This window comes from Lampetra fluviatilis, chromosome 41 (genome assembly GCF_964198595.1).
Source record: "Lampetra fluviatilis chromosome 41, kcLamFluv1.1, whole genome shotgun sequence".
Lineage (NCBI taxonomy): Eukaryota > Metazoa > Chordata > Hyperoartia > Petromyzontiformes > Petromyzontidae > Lampetra > Lampetra fluviatilis.
In genome coordinates this window covers 8,895,853-8,920,439 of record NC_136315.1, presented here as the reverse complement: position 1 = coordinate 8,920,439, position 24,587 = coordinate 8,895,853, and the positions used below count along the sequence as shown (strand labels likewise).

General features: G+C 49.9%; 1 protein-coding gene and 1 long non-coding RNA gene across 3 annotated transcripts in view; both read right to left on the bottom strand.

The window, feature by feature from the left end:
- The window catches only part of LOC144946607 (bifunctional heparan sulfate N-deacetylase/N-sulfotransferase 2-like), a 76,801-nt gene extending 66,353 nt beyond the window's left edge, over positions 1 to 10,448 (bottom strand). The window contains exons 1-2 of one of the 2 annotated variants that reach the window (XM_078875622.1): positions 9,717 to 10,448; positions 7,844 to 8,200 (exon numbers count right to left, since the gene is read on the bottom strand). In XM_078875622.1, coding sequence (XP_078731748.1) covers positions 7,844 to 8,200; positions 9,717 to 10,421 — 1,062 coding nt within the window. In that variant the 5' untranslated portion in view covers positions 10,422 to 10,448. The remainder of the gene's footprint in view (positions 1 to 7,843; positions 8,201 to 9,716) is intronic. The other variant, XM_078875623.1, reaches the window with a different exon arrangement.
- Positions 10,449 to 10,547: 99 nt separating this feature from the next.
- The window catches only part of LOC144946606 (uncharacterized), a 205,776-nt gene continuing 191,736 nt past the window's right edge, over positions 10,548 to 24,587 (bottom strand). The window contains exon 4 of the long non-coding RNA XR_013639912.1: positions 10,548 to 10,859. This is a non-coding gene — a long non-coding RNA (uncharacterized LOC144946606). The remainder of the gene's footprint in view (positions 10,860 to 24,587) is intronic.

Sequence of the window (24,587 nt, the reverse complement as noted above, 5' to 3'; positions counted from 1 at the left end):
CTTGTGTTTAATCAGGATTTTGGAGATCTTTTTTGTGACCCCAGCAATGTAGGGTAAGGTGATGGTCTTGAAAGGCTCCTCAACAGGATCTTTCTTGATGGTTGGAGTGATGGCTTTGCGGATTGTGTAGTCGGAGTAACCATTAGCCTTAAGAGCTTGGCGTACGTGTTTGAGTTCACTGGAAATGTGTTCATGGTCGGAGATGCATTGGGCTCTATGATATAGAGTCTTGATGAGGGAATTCTTCTGGGATGGATGGTGGTGGGAATCCGGTTTTAGATAAGCATCCGTGTGGGTGGCTTTCCTGTAGACAGAGTGGCTCATTGAACCATCAGGTCTCCTTTTGATTAGGACATCCAAAAAGGGTAGCTTGCCATCATTTTCGACTTCCATGGTGAATCTGATGGCTGGGTGTATGGAATTGATGTGGTCGAGAAATTGGTCTAGAGCAGGCCGGCCATGTGGCCAGATGACAAAAGTGTCGTCTACGTACCTCTTCCATAAGGTCGGGCGTAGAGTGGCAGTCTGGATGGCGTCCGTCTCAAATTTTTCCATGAAGATGTTGGCTACAACCGGAGATAGGGGGGAGCCCATTGGGGTGCCCTCAATTTGCTTGTAGAAGGTTCCATTCCAGGTGAAGTATGTATTGGTTAAGCAGTGTCTCACCAGGGGGGGTACCCCAGCATTTAATCCTTGATGAACCAAGTCTTCAATGATTGCGATGGTGTCAGGCACAGGCACCTTGGTGAACAAGGAAACCACATCAAAACTGACAAGCAGGTCCTCTGGGGACAGGGCAATCCCCTTGATTGTCGATACCAGGTCAGTAGAGTTTAGTACTGCAGAGGTGGTTTTTCCAGTGAAAGGCCGTAGGATTTCGGACAAAAAACGAGCCAGTTTGTAAGTGGGGGAGTTGATAGTAGAGACAATGGGACGAAGAGGTGTATCTTCTTTATGTATCTTTGGCAAGCCGTACAATCTTGGTGGCCTGGCTGCAGAAGGTTTCAACGAGAACTGCTTGGTCTGATCAAGATTGTACGGCTTGCCAAAGATACATAAAGAAGATACACCTCTTCGTCCCATTGTCTCTACTATCAACTCCCCCACTTACAAACTGGCTCGTTTTTTGTCCGAAATCCTACGGCCTTTCACTGGAAAAACCACCTCTGCAGTACTAAACTCTACTGACCTGGTATCGACAATCAAGGGGATTGCCCTGTCCCCAGAGGACCTGCTTGTCAGTTTTGATGTGGTTTCCTTGTTCACCAAGGTGCCTGTGCCTGACACCATCGCAATCATTGAAGACTTGGTTCATCAAGGATTAAATGCTGGGGTACCCCCCCTGGTGAGACACTGCTTAACCAATACATACTTCACCTGGAATGGAACCTTCTACAAGCAAATTGAGGGCACCCCAATGGGCTCCCCCCTATCTCCGGTTGTAGCCAACATCTTCATGGAAAAATTTGAGACGGACGCCATCCAGACTGCCACTCTACGCCCGACCTTATGGAAGAGGTACGTAGACGACACTTTTGTCATCTGGCCACATGGCCGGCCTGCTCTAGACCAATTTCTCGACCACATCAATTCCATACACCCAGCCATCAGATTCACCATGGAAGTCGAAAATGATGGCAAGCTACCCTTTTTGGATGTCCTAATCAAAAGGAGACCTGATGGTTCAATGAGCCACTCTGTCTACAGGAAAGCCACCCACACGGATGCTTATCTAAAACCGGATTCCCACCACCATCCATCCCAGAAGAATTCCCTCATCAAGACTCTATATCATAGAGCCCAATGCATCTCCGACCATGAACACATTTCCAGTGAACTCAAACACGTACGCCAAGCTCTTAAGGCTAATGGTTACTCCGACTACACAATCCGCAAAGCCATCACTCCAACCATCAAGAAAGATCCTGTTGAGGAGCCTTTCAAGACCATCACCTTACCCTACATTGCTGGGGTCACAAAAAAGATCTCCAAAATCCTGATTAAACACAAGATCCAGGTCCGATTCAACACAGTACATAAAATCCGTGATCTGGTACCATCTGTAAAAGATGTGATTCCAGACATACAGTACCCTGGCGTCTACAAACTAAGTTGCCTCTGTGGTAGCAGTTACATTGGGGAAACCAAACGACACGTCTCAGACCGCATTCGTGAACATAAAGCTGATCTAAAACACGGTAGGACAAACACCTCAGCCGTGGCAGACCACTGTTACAACTCAGTGGGCTCACATGACATTGACTTCTCCAAGACGGAGGTTCTCTGCAAGCCATCTGGCTATCATGAGAGATTCGTTCATGAGGCGATCCACATATACAAACACAGAGACAATTTTAACCGAGAAGATGGATTCAGGCTTAGCAATCATTGGAAGGACGTAATAAACCATTTCGATACACATTAGGGTGAGTTGAATAATACATAGTGTTATATTAAAATGTATAAAGTATAGGGTGGTTTACAGCAATACAGTATATAATTTAATGTTGGGTTTATCTATGGCAGTATATAGTACTGTATATGCTAAGAGAATAAAGTTTAGATGGAAGTATATTATATACTTCTTACGACGTAGAATTGTAATTTTATTATTTGTTGTTAGTAACTCAGCTTATTGTAGAGTATAGTAAGTATCAGTTTATATTTTAGTTTTTTATGTAGTTTTCACTTTGGTTTTCTACGTGGTTGTTTGGCAAATGCAGCTACATATCACTAACATTCCTTTCCTTTATTAACGCTGTTCCTTGCGCCCCCCCGTGGTGCTGTTGATCCTGCATAATGCATGGGCATAATGGGACTTTGAAACCCCTCCGCCCACCTCCTATGCATTGCCCATTGGTATGCTAAATTCCTCTTCATATGCACATTCTTTTGTTAAGGCGCTCCTCCTCGCTACACCTATATAAGCTCCTAGCTTGATAATGTTCTCATTCTTCGCCTGAGGACGGCTGCTTGCGTTGTGGCCGAAACGTCGTGAGAATTGTTTTATTATGTTTTATTTTTATTATTTTATTACTTCCCTTCTACGTGACTTTACCGAAAGAACCAAGAAGATGAATCCCTGCAGTCACGAAAGCTTTAAATCGAAAAATAACATGCCTTTCCAAAAATAAAAACCTCTAAATATATTTATATCATAACATCATGCACGTTGCGTTTCAGGGAGATTATTGTGCGACCTTCATAATGTAAGGACACAATGCCCAATGTGTGTGTCTGTTTGAATCTGTGTTCACTTCAAATCCCCAAACACGAGAGGCTTCGCTTAATGGGTTGGGGCTTGCCGTGCTGTACACCAGCACGCTATGTTAACTTTTCACTTGCAAATGAAACAGGTGACACACACACGCGCGCACATAACCAGCATTGCAAATAACGTAGTTCAATTATAAGGCACTTATAAATATTGTTTCGACTAATTAATTTCAATTTATCCCATTTCATACAAAGCACAATGCATCTAGAGCACATTTAATCCACGTACCACGCAATTACTTTTTTCCCCCCCTTCCTTCCTCCACAGACGTTTCATTAAATTAACGTTCCCAGACACAGTATGGATTAAGTGCAAATCTGCTTTGAATGCGCGTGGATTAGGGGGGCGCTTTCACCGCATACTGAATAAACAATACACTTTCACACAGCGAGCCGTCCGGGCTTAATAACTCCGTACCGTGGCGCAACGGTAAATGTTACGAGGGCACTTTGCGTCAAAGCTTAACTTATCACACGTGCGGCGTTGCGCGAAAAAAATATAATGTCAGCCTCTCCGGAGAAAGGTCTCCACGCTTTTGGGAAAGGGTCCTACGGCCTGAAATTTTAAGATCATTGGTCATACTTTTATTTATCTACAAGAGCGTCTGATAATGAATTGGCGCTGCACAACCCCGAGGAAGCAGCGGGCAACTCGCAATTGGAAGGTTCGCGAGTTAAATCCCGGGCGGGAATCAAACTTGGCCAACCATCCCCACCCAGGGTGGATTAAAGTGGGTACAACTTTCTGAAGGCTCATCGGTGAGATATGCATTTGGTGAGACTCTTCCCCTCCATGCGAATGTGTAATTTATAACAACGCTTTAGGACCATAAACAGAGACCATTAGAGTCCCATCAGAGACAGATATATTTGTCCATCGCCTAGAGATCCCATCAGAAATCGTTTCGTCCATTTTGCTGTCTGGAGACCCCACCAGTGACAGATATGTTGGCCTAGTGTCTAACAACCACATCAGAGACCGATTACTGTCTGGATACATTGATGTTTAAAGACACCACAAAAGACAGGTCTATCTGTCTAATGTCTAGAGCAGTGGTTCTTTACCTGGGGTGCACGTACCCCCTGGGTGTGTGAGATGCCATTTCTGGGGGTGCGAGACATGGACAGGTCTTTTCAGAAGGTAAAATCCTCAAAAGACAAATTCAGCATGGGCACGCAAGTACAACTTACTTTGTTTCACCAAACCTGTGAATTCACATTCACATTTTAAACACATGTTACGATTGAGAAGCAAAGGGGTGCAAGGCTGCAGTCAAAGTTAAGAACAACTTGTGTAGAGGATCCCATCACAAAGCAATGGCCACGGAAATATCGAAAGCACAAGTGGCCGAGACAATTACTCCGCACTGTGGAGGGAGGTTTTGGCTACTGCTTGCGAGTGCGTGGCCATGCCTGCCCCGAAAGCCAACACACAAATGGGATGTGTTCAATATGAAAGCCGAGCACACACAGAACACCCCCACACTGGAGAAAATGAAAAACTGTTTGCAGACCACATTATCAGACAGCAGAAGAGGGGGGGGGGCTCGAACATGGTGACCTTTGGAATGAAGAGGCGGGGGAGTGCCCCGGCTTGTGTGCTTTACACTCTGCCAAAGAAAGTTCGCCTGGGCACGCTGCAATGATTGCGCGAGCGCTCTCCGCGTACTGTACGCACGCGCCTCCCTTGACGAGTTTACGGGGATCGGCGCGCGTGTGTATCGCACAACAGAGGCGCGGGGAGCAACGGCGACACCCGGAGGGCCCAAGTTCCATTTCCCCCGTCACGCATAACATCGGTGGTGGTTGATCCAAATCAGTCCTGGGCCTCCCCATATTTCGACTCGGCCTTACAAAATGAGTAACCTGGTGTCCTCGTGCGTAAAAATCCGCACTTGCGGTGATAAAGGCGGTCGGGCACGGTGTTGACTACACCACCTCGTGCGCCTTGTCGGCCCTTCAAAGGTGGGGTGTGGTGGGGAGGGGTTCTTTGTCTTTGATAAAACTAAAGCTATTTTTTATTTCACCAGGTAAGGCACACTGAGCTATACAGCTCCTTTTGAAAAGCGACCTGGGCGCAGGTCGCTTTTGAAACCCACGACCTCCTGTCTACCAGGCGAGCGAGTTAACATCTCGCCACCGCGAAAGCGAGGCTTTGACTTGTCGATCAGCACACTGAACCACAGTCCCAGAAACCCAAACTTCACTGCAGGCTACCGGTGCCTGTATATTTGATTTCTAGCAACAGCTGTCCATCGAGTGTGCAGGCAGTGCAACTGCCCCGGGGCCTATGGGTAGGAGGAGTTCAGGCGCCCGCCAAACTACGGATAAGGGGTAAATTCAGAATCAGAATATTTCTACTGGAGGAATTTGATGACCTACAAAGTTCTTTATCACAGGGGATAAATCCCTCAACCAATTCCTTACACCAGGGCCCATTGCAACCATCCTATGTCAATGACCTTTCCGTATGTCTGCTCAGCTCGCCAAATAAGAACCCGGTGCTCTATCGTCAATGTTATGTTTTGTGTGTAATAACCGAGGCTAATCATTTACTACGCACGCTTTGCACAGTTAAAGATACGTGGCAAGAGTCCACCAAGACCGAAAGTCTCTTACATGGGGAAACAAGGGTTCCAGATCACAACAGAGTTCACTTGTGAACAGACACGGTCAAAACAATCGGCCATCACAAAAACCCAATACCCACACGGACGGCAAAAAATATAAACATTAAAACTACAATTAGGAATGCAAATACAAAACATAAAAAAATGCTCATTTATTCGTCTAATACAAGTAGGGTGACCAGCACCACGCACGGCGACCTTTGTCTCCCCATTGCCGATGTTTACACACCGCACCGGGCACTGAGTCAACCTCGGGGAGGCCCAGGAGCGATTCAGATAATCGTCACTGGTGTTAGCCATGAGCGGGAATCGAACTCGGGTCGCCAGGTTCGTTGCGCGCCGCGCCGCTACGCTATACGTTCTCACGTGAACGATGTTTTTTTTCGGCTCGCCTATTGTGGGGAAGTGATAAGACGTGTAATACAAACCGGGAGTGTGCGATCACAGTTAATAACTTGGAGTGCTCTGCGCGTCACTTAAGGGGGGCCGCGTGGCACGAGTGATTCTCTGCTCAAGGGTCGAGGGGCGCACTTGAATCGTCATGAACTGGGAAATTGAGATTTAAATTGGGCCAAGTGTGAGGCGGTTCAGATTCCCAGCAGTAGCAGCAGCCTCCCAGACAACTGTCGGGTTAACCAGAGGTCCTACACAAACACAATTGCATAGCAAAACACTAAGCCCGACTGTGATTTCGTTAATAACGCACCCAGCCACCTTTGTCCCCCCCCCCCATCCCCCAGTGCTGATGATTACACACCGCAAGAGATACACATTTAAGGCGGAAATGACCCAGGGGATGCCCAGGATCGGTTGACGTATCGCTCGCCACTGATTTTAGCTGTGAGCGGGAATCAAACGCAAGTCACCGGGTTCGTAACGCAGTGCCGCTGACACAACGACGACAACGACGACGACCTCCATTCGCCTGCGACAGGATATGTGCCCTACTTTGAGGCCACGCAAAGTATCGGAAACTCTCTCGCATGAAGTGACGGGACAGACCCAGGCGTTATGATTTAAACGATTGAGATGAATGGCAGCTTCCCCACTTATGCTCCTGACTGTGCCGATATACACAAAAAAAAGTTATCCTCCATATAGCGAAAACAGACCATCGGGGCAAGTGCTGTTATCGAGCACATTTTAAGGGCGGCACGGAAGATGAGGGGGTGGGTGGCCAGCACCGTGCCCTGCTGCCATCGTCTCCCCAGTGGTGATGTTTACACACTGCAACACACTCATTTGAGGCCGAGTCTACCTATGGGTGTCCCAGAAACGGTTATGATTTTCATCAACGATGTTGGCCGTGAGCGGGAATTGAACTCGGGTCACTGGGCTTGCAGCGCAGGGTATTAATTACCGGAATGGCGGATGCTGTCATTCTTTTGCGAAAAAACGCCAGGACAGGTATCCGGCCACCCCGATACCAATCCAAAGCCCCGCATGCGCACCACCACCACCACCACCACCCCCACCACCACCCCCACCACCACCACCACCCCCACCACCACCCCCACCACCCCCACCACCCCCACCACCACCACCACCCCCACCACCACCACCACCACCACCCCCACCACCACCACCACCACCCCCACCCCCACCACCACCACCACCCCCACCCCCACCACCACCCCCACCACCACCCCCACCACCACCACCACCCCCACCACCACCACCACCACCACCACCCCCACCACCACCACCACCCCCACCACCCCCACCACCACCACCACCACCCCCACCCCCACCCCCACCACCACCCCCACCACCACCCCCACCACCACCCCCACCACCCCCACCACCACCACCACCCCCACCCCCACCACCCCCACCACCACCACCACCACCCCCACCACCACCACCACCACCACCCCCACCACCACCACCACCCCCACCACCCCCACCCCTCCGCCCCATTCGAGCTTAGGCCTCACCTCCACGTCCTGCACCTTCATGCGCGTGCCCTCCTTGCCGACGAAGATGTCGTCGATGTCGACGAGCACGTAGCGCTCGAGGGGCAGCGCGAGGCGGCGCCCCGTCAGGAACGCCACGGCGTCCACGAACACCAGCTTGTGCAACCACAGCGCCAGGTTGTTGCCGAAGAGCACTCGCTGCACGCCGTCGTACAGGCCCAGGTCCTGCACCACCGTGGGGTGGTACACGGGCGCGACGCCCGGGTGCGGGATCAGGTCCGACGACTTGGTGCGTGCCAGCAGCACGGGAAGGTACGTCGAGTGGTTGAACTGGAACACGGTCCAGTCGTCGCCGGGCAGCGGCTCCTGGATGACCTGCTTTGGCGGGGGGGGGGGAGGGGGGGGAGGTGGTGAGGGGGTGGGGGGGGTGAGGGAGTAGGGGGGAGAGTGAAGGTATGTGAACGACGATCGCGCATTTGCCCGTGGACGGTAACGACGGAAGGGAAAACGCGATGACAGTCGCCGTTGGTCGCCGAGCGATGGCGGAAGTCAATCAGCGCTGGCGCCGGACTCGACGAACAGGTGGGACGGGACTCGCACGCCGTCGTGCTGTGACAGCCCTGAGACAGCGGTGGACATTCCGCAAAAGTCACACGGAATCGGCGCGACCGCTTCAGAGCTCGGACGCTAAGCCGCATCGAACCTGGCGCGACCGCTTCAGAGCTCGGACGCTAAGCCGCATCGAACCTGGATGGCCCTTGAATGCAGGGACGTGCGGTCAGGGGAGGCAGGGGAGGCAGAGCCTCACCTGACATACTCCAATGATAATAGCTGTCACGAAAAGTAAAAAAAAAAGAATAATCAAATAAATAAATATTAAGATTTTCCCACTGATCTGTGTTATAAATGTAATTTCTGTACGATTCCAATCATTGTTATAGTCAAAATCGTCAAACTTGCGGAGCTCCGCTGCAAATACAGGGAGAGACGAGAGGTGAGGCAGCGACGAGCTCAGCCTCCCCTCTGATTGCACAACCCCTCAGCAACTGGATGGAGCGCGGGCAATAAGCGCGTGCCTGTTACTATCTCAGTATGTCACCAATGTAATGTTTGTAGACCCCTTCATTTCATGTCCTCGCCTTCCATACTCCAGGTAACTTATTTCACGTATGTGTCTAAAGATATTTAGGCTCGCTGGTCTCGTCATGAAACTGCAATGAAAAAACACCAGGGGAGGCAGCTACCACATCTGCCTCACTGAGGGAACTGTGTCTAACACGCCCCCCTCAGTGAGGACACGCCCCCCTCAGCGAGACCACGCCCCCTCCGTGAGGACACGCCCCCTCAGTGTGTGGATCTGGCTCTGACACTAGTCAGTGCCTACCCAGCCATTGACCTCACCGCACGTCACTGCTTGATTTGGTGACCACAATGCGTAACAACAGGTTTCCCAAGTGACTGCGGAGCTACGTGGTAGGCGGCAGAGGGGATCGCGGCAAAAAAAGTGGCTACGCCATACAGTACGTCTACGTTCCTCACATCCATGCCTCCCACCTCCGCCAACTCGCACTGTCCAGCGTGCTAAAGTATCATCATCAAATAATACCGATAACCCACTCGATGTGGAGGCCCTCATCCAGCAGCGGGCTGTGGCGAATCTAGATGATCCAACCGCGAACAAAAACTGGGGAGGAAGCCAGTAGCATAGACGGCGGAGGAAAGACCAAGCGGAGACCAGTGGTGGATATAGCCCAAAGAGTTGCCATGACCGGCCCCCGCCGTGGCTTTGGAAAAAGAGAGAGGCCAATCAAAAGCCACCAAAACTCCACCAAATTTTTGGGGGCTCGGACGCCGAAGACGCGACGGGCCGAACGATCGCCCCGGGGCTCCGCACCTCCTTGGCGCGCGTCACGTAGAGCAGCGGCGAGCTGGGGTTCACAAAGCAGTCCTTGAGCCCCAGGTTCGAGTGCAGGTAGAGGGGGAAGCCCTTGAGCTGGGCGCTCAGGAGGCTGTTCTCGTTCGCCTTGAAGAAGCCGATGACGCCCACGCCGTACTCGAGGCAGTACTTGTCGAGCAGCTCGCGATTCCACGCGTCCAGGTTCACGTACTTGAGCACGTTCTCGTACACGACCAACGCGTACTTGCCGCGCCGGTTCTCCGTCAGCGTGGGCATGTCGCCCTTGCCCGGCGCGATCTCCGCCCGGTAGCGGAAGCGGCTCATCTCCAGGATGGCGATGATCTCCTGGCCGAGCTGAGAGAAGTAGCTCTCGAGGAACACCAGCACCACGGGCTCCGTCTCGGGCTTGTAGTCCTGGCGGCTGGCGCGGTGCGGCCGGGCCGCGGCCGCGGCGGCCGCAGCGGCGGCCACGGCGGCCGCGCGGTTCGCGTTGCCGGCGACAGCTCTCGCCCCCGAGCCGCCCGTGCTGTTGTCGTCGCAGCCGATGCGCGGCCCGACCCGCAGCTCCTTCACCTTGTCGGAGTCGTTCATGTAGTACATGGTGAGGCACATGGACAGCACGCCGAACGCGATGAGGAACACCATGAGCTTGCGCAGCTCCAGCTGCCACACGCCGCGGGTGACGCGCCACATGCAGTTCATGGCGCCCGCCCCGCTGGGGGGGGGGGGGGGCGGTGGCCGCCGCGTCGGCTCCGAGCTCGTGGTGGGGGGGCGGGGGGGGGGCGCCCGTGCTGCTGAGATCCTTCGCGGGCTGGAGTGGACGGCGAGCGGTAGCCGGGGGGGGGGGGGGGGGGGGGGGGCTGCGTCGATCTCGTAAGCAGACGGCGACGTTATGTCACCATTGCAAATGCGCTTGGTGGCGGGGCGACAGGTATTGGTGTGCGCACGCACGCACGCGGGGTTGCGTTGGTGACGATTTGGATTTAGTCTCTTTTTTTATGTTTTACTCCTGTGGGGGTCGTACGCTCCGCTGAGCCCCCCTCGTCGGCGGGATGGAACTCTGTGGCGTGATGCGTTAATTTAAAAGGCAGGAGAAGTCAAGCGTGTCCTGGGGTCTCTTCTTCATTTTCGCGATGAAGCCTGCAACACAGGAACAAGGATATATATTAGATGCCATTGCTCTCCTGTTTTTGTAGATCATCATCATGATTATTTTTGTTTTCAACAGAAGGTTTTTGATCATTCTCATGTCAGGGACCGCTACATTCACAGCCGTCACACAAAGCACCGATCGTTAAATCAGTAACGAGTTGCATTATTACAATTGACTCGATTCGTATAAATGTGAGCGGCCGAATAATTTGAACATTTGAATTTGTCTGCGAATTAATGATTTTATTCTGAATGAATTCTCACATGCGTGCGAACGGATATGAACATTAATGCTTTTTTTCTAAAAACCCCCTTGGCAAATGCCTTTGGCTCACGGCCGTCTACAATACATTTCTATTTTGATAATGTGCATTGAAAAAAAATAAAGAAATAACTTCCGTAAAAAAAATTACCTTATTACACAGAACAAATACGAGGCAAGTAACGGTTCACCTCCTTCGAGCATCAATGAATTTCCATGATTCATGGTGGCAAATGCACATGCGCGTGTGCACGGAGGCACACACACAGATGCTGGTCACAAGCAGACAAACACTTGCATGGCCTAACACGCGCAAACACGAAGATGAAGACCCCCCCCCGAAATGTATGTTGCACCTCTATCGCGCTGTGCGTAGCCAACCGTCCTAATCGGAGGCGCGATTAGCACGGTGCGGTAAGTGCTGCCAGCAAGGGGCAGCTATGAAGGTCGACACAGCGCACGAGTGGGTGGGTGGCCAGCACCACTTCCGGCTACCACTGTCTCCCCGTTGCTGATATTTGCACACCACACCAGGTACTCGTTTAAGGCCGAGTTGATCTCGGGGAGGCCCAGGACCTGTTCAAATGTTTGCCACTGTTACTCGTCGTGAGTGGGAATAAAACTCGGCTCGCCGGTTTTACAACGCAGGGCTATCTACTGCACCACAGCTCCCCTTGTATATATGTATACAAAGATCCCCCGTATAGCCTTAACAGACTGTAGGGGCAAGTGCTGTTAGCGAGCACCTGTGAAGGCCGGAACGGTACACGAGGGGGTGGGTGGCCAGCACCACGCCCGACCGCCTTTGTCTCCCCAGTGGCGATGTTTACACACCGCACCAGGTACTCACTTGAGGCTGAGTCGACCTAGGGGAGGCCCAGGACCGGTTCAGATAATCGTCACTGGTGTGTTCCGTGAGCGGGAATCGAACCCGGGTCGCCAGGTTCATAGCGCAGCGCGCTAACCGCTACACTACCGCTCCCCACTATATGTATACACACATGTACACACACACACACGACAGTAAGGGGGTAATTAAATACTTCCCCTGAGTGAAACTAAAATTGAAAATGTCAGACCAAACCTGTCTATAAATGATAATTAAACTGCTAATTAACATGCAGATAGAGGAAACGATTATTGCGGATAATTATTATGGTAATTATGCTTGGAATGCTATTAGTTAATATGCATTTATTTTAAACCGGCCTTGGTGAAATTATGCAGGACAATACTGCTTCACAAATTAGTTTTGCGTATTAACGTTAAGTGTGGCATCCACACAAAACAATCTTCCTGAATGGTTTTTTTTCCCTCCCACACTGAAAAAATTTCACGGGGAGCAAATTCACCACGAAACAGTGGCGGCTCGTGGCGTCTCCACCAGGTGGGGCTGTTGTGAGTGACCTCTGCTGACAAGAGAGCGTCGTAGTGAAGAAACACCTCGTCATGTTATCGGCCTTCCCGTGAGAGTGATACAGCTCTCGTATCTACCAACGGTAGGCATTTATAAACAAATCGACAAAACAACAAAGCACTCAAATGCTGTCCCCATGACCCTCAAGTCCACACTACACAACCCCGTTGGCACTGCCAAAAGCCGAAAGAACAATTGCAGATCAGCTGACACGGCTCAACAAATTAGCCACGGCAATCAAGACACCGCGTACCGCACCGTACCAGCCACACGCCGTCCTACATCCACCTGTAGGCCGTGACCTGCGGTGTTCGCACAGCGCAACCTCGCGCCGTGACATCGTCTCTCATTGCAGCCGCGGGCGACTTCTTCACCGCCCTTGATTGGGTCTCAAGCGGCGTGGCCACAATGTGAGAAGCAATGACTGAACCCCCTTCAGTCATTGCCTTCACAGCCACCCAGACACAAATCAGACCGCAGTGCTACAGCGGTTTGTAATATGAACAATTCAAAATGTTACCTTCATTAGGCAATTCACGTTCAAATCATAATTATATATTTTTTCTTTTTCACACAAAAAAAACTATTTATAGAAAAGCATTTTTACTAGAAAAATAATTTCTCATCTCCAGCTGCTTGGTGGGGCGGCACCCTAACGCTCCTAGAGGACGAACCGCGCCTGCCACAAAACATGTTCATCACCCACGATTGCAAACCTCTTATGATGCAAATAGAAAAAAAAATTGGCTCATTTATTAAACTCGTAACACATTACCGCCTACAGCCACAGCATGGAACAAGGCAGCTGCCACAGACCGGCTTTGGATGTTTCTCCCAAATATTATTTTGATTTGCAGACAAGATGCCTTGGGCTCTGTCTCCTGAGTCCCAGGCATTTATAATGAATCCACCTTCACGAATGTTCTCTACAATGATCGTGGCTGCGACCCGAAATGTGCTCGGTTAGTATTCAAATACTCGGTGAGTATTCAAATACTAACTGAGCTCGGTTAGTATTTGAATGGCGGACAGCCGATTCTCGTAGAGTAGCCAGGAGACGACAGTGTTGAGTACTATTCCCTGTCGTACGCGTGGTGGATTTCGACCCCCCCCCCCCGTTCCTATTTCCACACATGTCCGCCCCAGATAACCTTTATACGTAAATAAAGGCTATCTTATCTGAACAACAGCTGGAATGGTAGCGTCTGTGTTGAGCCATGACAAAGACAATTCCTCATAAAAGTTATAAAGTTAATGACACAATTCATTACGCAGTAAAGTCGTGCTGAGTCTCAGGACTCATTTGCAGGAGGATTCCCCACATTCTGTTCGGATGATGAAGTTTATTTTTGTTCGTATTATTTCTCATGTGAGGAAACTGGAGTGCTCAGAGCAAACTAATTAATACAAGAGAGACACAAGCACCACTTAGAATTTGCACAGATAGTCGGCCGGCAACCTACTTGCCTTACCACGCTCCACATTATCTCCGCAATGCAACATCTCACACCGCTCTCACAGCAATCCACCAACCCCATCTCCAAAACTTTGCATTGCGATCACGTGCCAACCACCCGCACCTGGCCTCACAGCAGGACGGTGGCTGAAATGCACGGGGCTGTATTTACGCTTACGAACAAACATTCGTACAAAACCGCACATCCTGTATATGAAAACATCTTCAAATATTTGCCGCGTACAAAGCAGGAGATGGATAAATAATCTGGAGTCTGGCGGGAAAAATAAATTGTGAACTACAATAAAAGACGCCGCACTTTCAGAAGGCCGCAGCAATGTCATAAAAAAGTGGCAGGAAAAGTTACTCAAATTGAATTTGTGGATAAGCGAGGGTTGTGTTGTGGTGCATACTAAACAGCGAACCCTGTTCTTCTTCAATCCATTTCCTACGATAAGACGGCCCTCTAAAAAAGCCAACTCTGTTATTTTTCCATTCACATATTAAATTTGTTTGAGAAAAGAGCGTCAAGACGGCATCGCTGAAATCCGCGGGCTCGAATTTGGGTTTCAGCCGAGTTCTCAGTGCAGCGAGTCGATGGTTTCAGCCCATTTACACGTGACTGGCTTAGATGATCAGTTCATTTGGATGAATGACAGCAGAGAAAATTAAAAACATCTTTGCATCAGCTCGACCGTCATGAGACTTAAAGCAACCTCAAGTGCGCACCTCCAACGTAACGATAGAAACGTCCGCATGAAGGACTTTTCAGAGGGCGTTTGTGTACATCTCTTGTCCAACCGTTCTCCGACACCTAGGGTCCATCAACTGCTCTGTGAGATTGTCCACGGGTATTTCGTCCATTGCGGGGGAAACAAAGGCACGCAAAAATCATGCATTCACTGGCATTGCTTTAGTGGCCCGGATTTCATTTGCAAGAGAGTCTGAGTCTCTTGATGGCCCGTCTGAGTTTGATGCTCAGCGATGTCTCTGGTCCGTGGGGTGAGTGCTGTTGTCTATTCCAACGATAGATTGATTGATAAAGGACTCAATAAAACAGTATCATTGTTACTACTCTTAGGTAGCTATTTTTCAATATAGATCAGATAACTCAATGGGGTTTCACATCCAATTCAATATGAGATAATGATTGATTCGCTTGAAAAACTGATTCTATCAATGTGTGATATTAATACATGGATTGGCAGCATTTCTGCCAGAGTGACTGTGAGGCTATTAGTTTGTTGTAGAGTTTATTTGATGTGAATCTATCCTCGGCAATTTGATTAAGCCCTGCAGCTACATTATCAATTCTGTGCCATCTGAAATTTTCTGACAGTCTGGGTGAACGGATGTAGGTCAGGGAGTGCTGTAGTGTTCAGTGCGCCGAGCCAGAAACCCAACAAACCAGAGTTAAATTCTGGTGTGTGATAGCTGCACCAGTCCAGGCCTCCCCTTGGTTACCTCATCTTCGAACGACTACTTGGTTTCGGTGTTTAAAAATCAAGACTGGGGGCAGACAAAGGTGACTGAGCGTGACTTCAGTGTTGGTCACACCATGCCCCCGTTTGTTTACCACTCAACGTTAAAAGGTTCCCGCTAACAGCATTACGCACCGACAGGTCGACACGAAAGATCTTCCCGTGTGCCAAGTTTTTGTGGCACTGCCCACTCACAGCAGTAGGGTGTGCCGTGACTTTACAGCAATATCCTGAACCCATTGAGCCCCCAATGGGTTCAGGATTTTAAAAAGCCTGACATTTGGGAAGCACCCCCACCCCTCCACACTTTTGTAGTTTCTTGATCAGTCTCTAAATCAACCTGTCAACTGTGCACCGAACACAGCAGGCAAAGGGGGCTCACGAGGATTATGATATTCCAAAGCCAATCACACATATTGGTAGAAAATCGGCCTTGTAGTTCAAGCTGATTTTTGCTGCAAGGATCACTGCCACGTGTTTTGTGGCCGTACGCCAACACTCTCCACAATTAGTTTTGGTAATGCTCGATCCTCTGTGGACTTTGTGCCCATTGTGCACGGTGTAAAGCGGACTTATCTTCATGGCAATGACATTATTATTTTTGCATTGTTGGACTGATCTCATTTGCTCCCTCCATCCCTGCGGCAGCGGCCGGCCTTTCCAACGCGCTCTCTCCTTTGTCCGCCATTGTGTCGCCTCTCTCATCCACGGGCGTCATCTCGTCTCGCGACGTGTTCTGCCCGAGCCCTGCTCAGCGAGATGGATGGCAGCGGCGCGGCGCACTCTGAGGGATGGCTGTGGCATGGGAAGGCTGTCAATCCAGCAGTGGGTACACCATCGCAGACGATGGTGATGATGACGACGATGATGATAAGACTGTCCATTCCTCAACATTCGTTGATTAAATCATCACTGTGTTGTTGGGCTGCCACTGAATGTATCTGGGCGAAGCTGTTTACAGGGCGCAAAACCTGAGTGTGTAGGCGGTGATGTAAACAATGGCAATGATGACGATGATGAAGAGGGCTCATCGAAAATCCAAGCAAGCCAGACTTTGTAAAACCTGATAGGGATCATTTTCTGTATTTTTATTTTATATATATATCTTTTATAAAATAAATATTATTCCAAATTATATTCCAGTGGTGCTATTGGTTTCATGTCGTATAACTCTGTGTTCATACAGGTGAGCAGTGCGTCATTAATCACTCAGATGAGTGAGCAGTGCATCACTCAGTGTTAGAAGCCTGCCGATGGAAGATAATCTCAAAGCCCCTCCTAAGATCCTTCAAGTGACCTCTTTCTTTGCAATCACAATGAGGCAAATTACCCACGCAGCATAATTGCAGAAACAAGTGCATTGCTTGGCAGTCAATCAACATTTTTAAATATTCAGACGGGAATCTTTATCGAATTAAGTAAAAATTGTCTGAATTTGTTTTGTTTTATTGGGGTCACTGGTGACCGGGCTGAGACCATCTTCAATGAAACCTGGAGTCGAACCCAGGATCTCAGCTCAGTTACTCTTCCTGCCCCCACCCCCAAACCCCCAAACCATCCAGCCATCTCATCACTGCCACGGATTACAATAAGAACGCACTGTATTTTATTAGCCTGAGAAGCCTTGAACCTTGCACACAGCACTCTAGTAATGCTGCTTCGCCTTCTGTGGCGGGCGCTGAGCGCAGGGTCTCTGGGTGCCCACGCAGAAACTTAAAACAAAGAGGATTCTGCTTTGAGTTGTCTCCGCTTTGTTTTGTTCTTCCGGAAGGCCACCACCTGACTGCAGCATCTAACCTTGGACAGTCGTCGTTCACCCCCCCCCCCCCCCCAGAATGCTTTCCCCTCGCCGCTGCCATTTGTGTTTTTGCGCGCCACACAGAGGAGCAGATTCGGCCTGTTGTCTCTCGGGAGGTTTTCCCTTAGACCCCTGCCAAACATATGGGCGAATGGGTGAGCGAATTATATTTATAAAGGTATATTAAAAAAAAATGTTCTCTGTACAATACAAACAATGCGGGCAACATGGTGATTTGTAAGTAACGCTAATCAATCATGTAAAGTCACGTTGCATTAATGTGAAGGCATGCACTCATTACACACAAAGTGCTTACCACAAATGATCCGGTCAAGGAGCATAAAGCATCACGCAAACTCCGTTCATTCTCGCAGCAGCGGCTTTTGGCTAACAGTCAAACTAAGATGGTCTGTGCATCACGCGCTGACAGATGCGCTTCTGCGGCCACCTGGAACGCTCTTCCCTCCGATATTAGGAAGCCTCTGGAGCCATGTACTTTTAAATCCAGATTGCAGCCTCATTTTTTTTTAACGGCTTTTTGCGTTTAGTATGCAGTCCTTCCCCCGCACCTCCGATTAGCACGGTTGGCTGCATACGGTGCGAAGGAAGTTCAACGTACAGACCTTCGTGCATTGACCGTCGGGTGCCTTGCACGCAGTACTGCAATTGGTGCCTTGCTACAAACACTTGTACAAAACGTTACGGGAATTAAGACAACGATAATCAATAACCAAATAAAAAAACCTTTTGCAAGGAATCAAGTTCGCATTAACCGCACGTACTTGCAAATAAACATGATCTGATAATATAAGCATCGTCTTTGAAACTGATTGGTCTACACCAGACAGCCTTCTTTAGGGCCCAGCCTCACCAGTGTCAGGCCAGAGAACTCCAACAGTACAAAGACAACGCACTATCGGTGCATTTATAGCTCCGGACAAGCAGCAACAAAAAGTTTCTATTTGTTTTTGAACATCTTAACACAAATGTTCCATTGCCATAAAGGGTAAAAACCTACTCTTATTTTTTCATACTTTGATACTGGCGAAAAGGTACCATTTTTTTTAACAACAACAACAATAATAATGTCGTACACTTGCAGAGTGCATTTGATCTGCAGTTCCCCAATGCGCCACCGCCGTGCATGGAAAGCAGGAACTAAACAGAACGTGCAGAGTAAACGGCCAGACCCCGGGGGGGGGGGGAGCGGGGGGTGGTGAAGGCCGGTTTAAAGAGGAGAGCTTTCAAGACAGATTTTGAAAAGCTCTAACGACTCTGTCTCTGTCTCATTACCGAACACAAAGCGTTGTTCCGTAGTCTGGGAGCTGCAGTGGAAAATGAAGATGAATTAGCTTCAGAATATGAATTACCTACAAGCTCACATACACAGCTTTCAAAAACTAAACGCATTTACACTTGCTTGTTGAACTAGTAGTTCTGACCCGCCCCTGCTGGACATCTGTGAAAAAGAGCTTCATAGCTCATCAGATTTCTCCAGGATAAATAAAGAATCTGATTCTGAGTCCTATGCTACCAGCTTCACCCGATCACATGCGCCAGCATGGTGAAGTATGGTCAAACAACCGCTACGACCACATGGGGAAGGCACTCCATGCAGCAGTGGAGCGATACGCGTCCGCTATTGCAGGCTTCAGACCTAAAGTGGGGTTTCAGTGGAAGTTAGAATCCTTGTCGGAGCTCCTCTTGGCCAATCATTCCCTCCCCCCCCTCCTCTAGGGTCGCTAAAGTGAGTACCCACTTTGGATGACGTCAACGGCAGTGATCCATACGGACGAGCCTGCCGCCCCGCCGTAGGAACGTGGAATTTCCACCACACTGGCTCCGGTGAACTGCACCGCGTCGCTGACCTGGAACGGCGAGACACTTTGACCCCTTGCCAATTTAACCACCAGTATCCTCACGAATGCTAATACAAAAAAAAGTGACATTCTTTATTGGCTGGGATGTGACCATCAGAGTCAATGCCCCCCCCCGCCCCCAATGAATGTCTCTGCATCAGCGTGTAGCATGAACACAAGGCTTAAGTGCTGGCAGTTTATAACTGTGACACTGACACACCGATATCACAAGCTCCTCTGTGGGCGACATCTGGACAGCGCAGACAAAACAACTTTATCGCTTTGTCCTTCCCCACATCAAACTAAACCATCCGTTATCAAGTCCGCGTGATGAATAAGCGACGAGAGGCAGAAAAACAAACCTGTTATTTCTGTTCGCGTGGAGGGGTCTACACACCATAACCGTTTCCGCAAGCCACTGGGTTAAAACTGCGAAGACCTCAAAAGTCCGACTTGGAAAGTGTCCCCCTCAGGTTCGAGATGCAACCTCGGCAATTCTAAAACCAAGGTTGTGAATAAAGCCACATTTACCGGCGTAAATAATGGCTTGTTTGAAACAAGCAACAAAAAAAGGAGGCCATGCATGAAATGTGAGCGGAATTGGATTCAAAAATATTCCAGGAAATCAATAATTTCTCGTGTTTGCTTCCAAAACCGCAGAGGACATTCAATATTTACCCCGACAAAATATAAATACATTCTCATAGATGCTGCCTTCCAAAAACAACGACCTCTTTACTAGGTACGCGGTCATGAACAAGGTACAAATATTTTAACGAAGCATTATGAAATGTTTACTCGAGTGTATGTTTGCGAGTGCCAGGAGACAGATGACATTTTATTCCCGAAAACTTGCCAGTGGGAAGGCGGAGGGAAAAAGTTGAATTTGTTCAACTTAAAAAAAAAACTTTCCTTCTGTTTTCAACGATGGATTGCAATAGAGCTGAACCGCAACAGCATTTCAATGCATCAGCTTTTGGCCACGTTTGACCATACTTCACCACGCTGGCTGGCGTGGCGCGTCGGTGAAGCTGGGCAGGTGCCAGGACACGTTCAGACAACGTCACCGAACAAAAAGTCGTGCTACAAGAAACAAAAAGATCCTTTACAGCACAAACCCGCAAACACGAACTCAAAAGCACTCTGACAATAACGATGTCTCACTTGTTTAATAAATATGTGGCGTTATTCATGAAAATTGCATCACGCAATCGCCGGGGAATCAAAGAGAAACCAATCGCGAAGGCAGCTGGGTGGTGAGCCGGTGCTAACAATTGCCCAAGCTCTGTGGTGCTCTATATATGAAGATGATTTCAAAAAAATTAACTGGAGCACCCAGAGAAAAACCCCGGGCCCAAGGGGGGGGGGCAATTCTCTACCCCATACAGATGGAATAGGTGGCGGCGGCCACATTTGCTGTGCCACCGTCTCCTCAAAAGCCAAGGTATGGGGGGGCTCCCCCTCTCGATTCCCACGGCAAGGGGAATTCACAACATTTATGCGATCCATCAACCCTCGCTCTCACACTGCTGGATTACAGGCGTACACAGCCACCACTGCCCAGCTCAAATCTCGATTGAAAACTCTTTTTATTTTTATAACTGATTTTTGTGCTTGAGTTTGTTGTCCTTCCCCCCCCCCCGTACCTCCGATTAGTACGGTCGGCTAAGTATGGTGCAAGATAAGTTCAACATACATACACTGATGTCAGCTGTAGCTAGGGATTTAGCTCAGGTTTCTGGGATCAAAGAGCAGAGCGCAAACCTGTGCACCACCGCTCCACACCCCCCCCTTTCCCCCAACCCTCCCCCCACCACCCCCCCCGCCACCACCCCCAAAAAAATTAATAATATTTAATAGCTTGTTAATTTAGTTTCAGAGCGACACATTTATTGAAGCGCCGTACAGTATTTCAAAAGACTCAATTAACTGAGGTGGTAATTCCACAGCTTAATTTCAAACCTTTATTTACGCGTACGAGACAGCGTTTGCGTAAAAATGAGGCAGAGTCGCGGCGAACCACACGCAGCCGCAATACGTTTTTCTAAATTAACGCGCCCCGGCGAATACGCGCGCGTGCGAGCACTCTCTCTCTTTTTTGTTGGAAAGGCGCCGTAAAGGGACATCGCAGCTGTCTCGGCGCGCTCGCAAACACCGCTCCTCGTTAACGACAAAGAAATTACAAAAGGAATTACCGTTTCAAGATTGCACGAGATTTAATAAATGCCCGGGCGCGTTCGGTGAAATAAAAAAAAAGAAACCCCACCCCCCCCCTCTCAATGCAAATCTCTCCCCCCGGTTACACAAGACGGTGATGTTAAAAGAAGCCACACGGCTCCGTCAAAGCGTTGAAAACAAACTTGAGCGTGGTTTTAGCCTCGGGCCAATCGCATTGGAATGTGCCCGATCACCTCCAAAACTCCGAAAGCCGAGGAGGGTTGAGGCTGGATAGTCCTTGGGTGGGTGACCGCCTGGCACGAACAGGTTGGAGCTACGCAGCAAGAGGCAGATGGCAAGTGCAGCAAAATCCATGGTTGCGCTGCACTTATGCGCTCACGCCCCTTCGCACGGCGAAGCGTGGTCGAGTAACCCTCGCGACCCTCACAGGAGCGGGAAGGCACCATCCAGCAGTGGAGTCAAAAAACAACTGTCCTGCACATGGCACAGGTCCATTGCTTTTAATGCCGGTAAAAATGTCCGTATCTACGAACCCCATCACTTTAAACATTAACAGCCAGGCGGACCAAATTAAGCCAATTCTGTACAAACTTGCCTTGTAGCCAAAGCCAATTCATGACTCGGTGCATAGCGGAGCGGCGGTGGGAGAATTTTTTCTTTAGGAGTGGAGGGACCACTGCTGAAATTAATACAGATAGGTCACGTCGCGGGGTTAATGGCATTTCCGCTTCACAGGTATTTATGCTAATTGCGCGATGCGCGAGAGCCCACAGCGCCCAACCGCGATCGATCGCCGGCGAATTAAATCCTCGCGGCAGTCGCCACCTTCAACACGACCCATTAGACAGACGCGCCCACACTCGTGCTATACGGCGGCCATCGCAAATACGCGCATACCGGCATATCATCGCGCCCGGCGGGCAAATTCCTTCTGGGTTCACCCCCCCTACCCTTCCCAACCACACCGTCCAAAAGCTCCGACGAAAAAACATTGAAGTCTCCTTACTCGTCGGTCCACAACCCCCTCACCTCCCCCGCCCCGAGGCGGCCGCACAACGACCGGTAATCCCGTGTTGGAAGGCGCGCTCTTTAAACTTTGTACACAAAACGAAATGTTTGGACCGGGACCGGGAGCCCAAGCGTCGCATGACGCTGCGTGATCTTCGATCGCGGGCTGATTGGCGCGCCGCTCGGGAGGAGCTGCCGCCGACCCCCTCCCCCCCGCGGGTACGGACGGTGGCGGTGGTAACGGCTCCGGGGGGAGAGACAGAGAGTGGCGAGCGTGAGATGGCTCGGCGTTCACGGCGGCGGCGTCCGACGCCCCGAGCCGTGAACCCACCCACCACATCGGTCGGTCCGAGCTCACCAAACGCGGGCATCGTGCCGGCCCTGTGAGAGTGAGTCACGCGGGGAGGGATGGGGAGGGGGGGGCACGACCCCCACTACCCACCCACCTGTTACATTCCCAGACTAAAGTCACAAATGACGCTGTAATATTAAACACCAGCGGGTGGCAGAGAGAGAGAGCAGAATTCGCGATTAGACGACGGCAGATCCCACCGCTGCTCATTCTGCTTAACGGCTAACATTGCTTCAAAGTTTGTTTAACGCTGATGTTGTGCCCCCTTCCCCGGAGTTTTTCCTATGTCTGCCCCCCCCGCTCCCCTTAAACAAGATCCTGCTGCAGGGTTGGCACACATTCATTGGTGGATCGCGCAGATCTCATCGCGTCCCATGTGACGCCCGGCTTGCAGGGCTACGGGGCACCAACCGGTCACGTGGCAGTCCAGCAAGCGGGTCGTTGGCACATCCGTGCTGTTGTCTCATACGCACGATTTTGGTTTGTTTATCCCAGTACAGCAAGCGCGTCGCATAATCGACAGCCACGTATCCCTCCCCTGACCAATCAGTCTCCCACGCCGAGCAGGGCATCACTGCATGCTGGTTGCAACTGTCGTTGTATACGAATGTTCACAAATCTGACCTTTTAACATATCCACCTCAGTTCCCAGCGAGTCGGACACGCAACGTTATACACATTACCCCACCTGGTATAGAGGAGGTCGTGGGTTTGATCCAGACCCTTACACCTGTATATTTGGAGTTTGTATGTCTCTCTCCCAGTGGTGGCGTAGATTTTTCTCCGGATCCTCCGGTTTATCCCTCCACACTTATAAACACGTGTTGAGTATATGGCTGCTATACATTTCCACGTGATAAGCCACTTCGCTGAGATATCAAGTGTGGTCAAGTTGCTTCTGAGAAAGAGATGTATAGGTTAGTGGGCCTTACCTGGTCACATATAGAGAGATTATAGTTTATGGAGTTCGGATTATATAAACATCGAAATTCAAACCACGTTGAGAGATTATAGTTCATGGAGTTCGGATTATATAAACATCGAAATGCAAACCACGTTGTCTCAAATGCACAATTATACTCATTCAGGAATTTGCCAGACATCGCAATGACCATGCTCAGGCCTGACAACTGTCTGCATTGCATCGGACCTGGCTGGAGTTGTTACTGAATACGGTGTGTGTTTGTGTGTGTGCACTACAACTTGCTGCTTACTCACGCCTATGCAGCCCTTGAAAATCGAAACTGGCTCTGTGACCCCTTGGGTATTAGCGATGAACCTTAACAATTTTAGGGATGTCAGCTTGCTGGCTGAGCCTTGCCAAGGTGTACTTCGAAAACACATTGCCGCATATCAGAATGCTACTGCATCCATCATTTAGCTGCGTTTCTAGAAGATAGCAATTGTAATCATTCACATGACAATTAAATATATAGTAAGCCCAACGTTTTGGGTCCTGGCCCTTCTTCAGAGCCGATAGAGATTGGACAGAGGGACCGAGTGACTTTATCTTTAGAGAATGCACATGCCACTGTGGGAAAGTTGACAACCAAAAAGTTGTGGATTGACATATGAGCAGCTTTGCAGAATTAGACATTGAGTTTAAAAAAAAAAAATGTCAAAGTCAACCGCACTGAGCATGAACTCCGAAGTGCCTTTCGGGGCACGGCACACATCGTTTCCCCCCACTTCAACGCGTGAACCGAAGAGCCGGGCATCGCTCCGTGCAGCCTGCAAACCCATTGGAGCGGCAAACCCACGCAGTTGGCTGTGAACTAAAATTTACATAAACATTGTAATCATCACGTGTCGCTGCAAAAACCGGACAGATGTGGCCGGTTCGATTTCATCTCCCGGTGCTGCAGCTGAAACGACGGTGGGAGTTTATTACACCCACCCCCCCCT